The 3047-nt window shown below is 50.0% G+C and overlaps 1 protein-coding gene across 1 annotated transcript; it reads left to right on the top strand.

Annotated features, from left to right (window-relative positions):
- Positions 1-1844: 1844 nt before the first annotated feature.
- On the top strand, positions 1845-2746 carry LOC143430537 (uncharacterized). Its single transcript, XM_076906856.1, has 2 exons — positions 1845-2030; positions 2105-2746. Exons 1-2 carry the CDS (start codon positions 1845-1847, stop codon positions 2744-2746), a joined length of 828 nt encoding a protein of 275 aa, XP_076762971.1.
- The last annotated feature ends 301 nt before the right edge of the window (positions 2747-3047 follow it).

The following is a 3047-nucleotide window of genomic DNA, read 5'->3' as shown; positions in this document are numbered from 1 at the left end:
GGACGGATGTCACAGACGGTTCCCGTTTTCCCGGAATTTGTAGGGTTGGCAGAAGTCACCGGTGAGACAAGTAAGAGACTTAATAAGCTACCCGATCGCCCGTTGAACCCCCCCCCCCCCCCCCCCCCTCCCCGATTGGCACCCAGAATTCCACTCCCCTGGTCCATCATAGAATAGATGTGAGCGGTCATCCGCCGACAACGTCCCCGCACCATCTCTCCCTATATCCTGCGCATTGCACAGGCAGAAGTTGATAGGATGCTTGCGGGAGAAATAATTGAGCCGTCGGATAGCGGATGGCTGAGTAATCCGATGATAGTTCCCAAACCGAACGGGAAGCATCGATTTTCTGTTGACTATCGGGATGTGAATAAAGTAACGCGCAAAGATGCCTACCCGTTGCCAAACTTAGACCGAATCTTGGACGGGCTGCGACGAGCTAGGTATATTTCGAAACTAGATTTGAGTCAGGTATACTTTCAAGTCCACCTGGAATCCAGAAGTCGTCCCATTACCGCGTTCGCCGTTCCCGGTAGAGATCCCTTCCATTTTACTCGGATGCCCTTCGGCTTAACCAACCCCCGCGACGTTTCAGCGATTAAAGGACCGAATAATACGATCCGCATGGGAACCGCATGTTTTTGCATACCTAGACGACGTGGTAATTGCGACCGAGACCGAAGAAGAGCACTTTCGTTTTCTGACTCTTTTTAACGGCCTTGAAATAGGCGGGTTTAGTGATAAATCGGGAGGAAAGTGTCTTCTTCTGTCCGGAGATGAAGTATCTAGGATATGTAATTTCAAAAGACGGGTTAAAAACCAATCCGGAAAAAGTTGCGCTGTTATTGAGTTATCCCCCCCGCCACCGAAAACCATCAAACAGCTTCGCCGTTGTCTCAGAATGATTGGTTGGTATTTATTCCCGCTTTATAGGAGACATTTCTGAATATAAAATACCATTAGTTAAGTTATTAGAAAAAGGCCAAACGTCGCATTGGGGAAACGAGCAGTAAGAGGCGTTTGATGTGTTGAGAATGGCCCTTACTAAAACCCCGATATTAGCCAGCCCTGATTTTGAGAAGCCCTTTACCGTCCATACCGACGCCAGCGATGTGGCGATCGGAGTCGTCTTTATCCAACAATCGAATGATGGAGAGGAACACCCTATCGTTTTCTGTAGTCGAGTCCTATCCCGAGCGGAACGGAAGTATACTGTGACCGAAAAGAAGTGCCTTGCCGTGTTATGGGCCGCGAAAAAGCTGTGGCCGTATTTGGAGGGCACCTTTTTTCGGATAATTACCGACCATAGCAGCCTATGCTGGCTGCGGAATTTACGGGACCCCTCGGAGAGATTAGCGCGGTGGGTTCTTACAATGCAAGACCTGGATATGGAAATAGTCCATCGGAAAGGGTCATTAAATGTAGTTCCGGATGCGTTATCAAGAATGTTCGAGAGAAATCAGGAGGCGCTTGGCGCAATAGAGGAAATTTCGGACCCATGGCACCTCGAACAAATACGTAATGTATGTGAATTCCCCGCAAAGTACCCCGATTAGAAAGTTGAAAACGATCGACTGTTCTATCATCGCCCTCATCCGATAATCGATCCCGCGATAGAAAACCTTAACGCGTGGAAATTAGTATTACCCTAAGAGTCCCGTCCCAGAGCCCTCCAGGAAGCACATGACTGCCCCCAAGCCGGTCACATAGAAGTGGAGAAAACGTATCAACCGTTGATACCGGACTTCTCGTGGCCAGGTGTCTTTCAGGACGTTGTTAAATTCGTTCGCGGTTATAGAATTTGTTAACTTAGTAAAGTCGCGCAAAGTGCCCCTGCTGGACTAATGCGCGAAAGAACAACTGAAGGACCGTGGACGGTAGTTGCTGCAGATGTTATGAGACCATTTCCGCGGAGTAAGAATCGGCATAGATACGTGCTAGTGTTTCAGGATTTATTCACGAAATACGTGAAACTTAGGCCTTTACGAACTGCGACCGGAGCAACGATCGCCGTCGCTCTCGGAGAATTAGTGTTAAATCGGTGGGGGTGCCCCCGGTATTTATTAAAAGATAACGCTATTTGAGTCAATACGGGGTTAAACAGACCACGGTGCCCCCATATCATGCTCAGACCAGTCCCGTCGAGCGCGTAAACCGGACATTAAAAACGATGATTATCTCTTTCGTGGAAGACGATCATCGAAATTGGGACGTCCACCTTCTTGAACTGTGTTTCGCGCTCAATACGGCGGTACAATCGTCCACCCAGATGACCCCTGCCTTCCTTAACCTCGGTAGGCACCCGAGACCCGCGAAAAGCATCTTGAAAGAATTGCCGGCGCCCCCTTACGGGAACTGGGCTGACTCCGCGGTGTGGAATGATAGGATGCAACGATTACCCTTGATCCATGACTGGGCGAGGAAAAACCTATCAAAAACGACTAGTCGACAGGCGGGCTATTATAATCGAGGTCGCGTGCACCGGGAATACAATTTAGTGCGCAGACGAAATCGGGTTTTATCGTCCACTGCGCAGAGATTCGCGGCAAAGTTAGCACCCCGTTTTAAAGGCCTTTATAAAATTACCGCGAAATTATCTCCCGTCGTGTATCGAATTCGTATACCGGGAAAGAGAACGCAACCCAAAGTTCATACCAAAAACCTGTTACCCTACCACCCACCCCTTAACCCACCAGGACCAATGAATTTAATACTACCACACCCCCCAGACCAATTCGTAAAATGAGTCCCACAATCTCGCCGTTACAGAATGCCGAGATCCCGAAATTCCCCATCCCTACGGGGGAGACTACGGCGACTAGGGCTACGGCGACAGGGACCCCCCGCAGACACGACAAAACCGGGAAACGGAGCAGGCGCCAATGTTCTACGTCGACCTCGCGGCCGTCCTCCACGGCGCTGACCGCGAGGAGTATCGGATCGAGAGAAGGCAGACCCGCGGTATAATTGAAGGAACCGCGACCCAGCTCCCATCGATTAAGATCCCCCAACCCCGCCTAAATGAAACCAGAAGAAGCAATGACAAG

This window comes from Xylocopa sonorina, chromosome 14 (genome assembly GCF_050948175.1).
Source record: "Xylocopa sonorina isolate GNS202 chromosome 14, iyXylSono1_principal, whole genome shotgun sequence".
NCBI classification, from domain to species: Eukaryota; Metazoa; Arthropoda; class Insecta; order Hymenoptera; family Apidae; genus Xylocopa; species Xylocopa sonorina.
The sequence above is the reverse complement of the archived record's forward strand: the minus strand, read 5'-3'. Positions and strand labels throughout refer to the sequence as shown.

Coding starts and splice junctions, on each gene's coding strand:
- LOC143430537 (XM_076906856.1), top strand. CDS start 1,845: ATGCGCGAAAGAACAACTGAAGGACCGTGGACGGTAGTTGCTGCAGAT. Junction 2,031..2,104: donor CCGTCGCTCTCGGAGAATTA/GTGTTAAATCGG, acceptor GGGGTTAAACAG/ACCACGGTGCCCCCATATCA.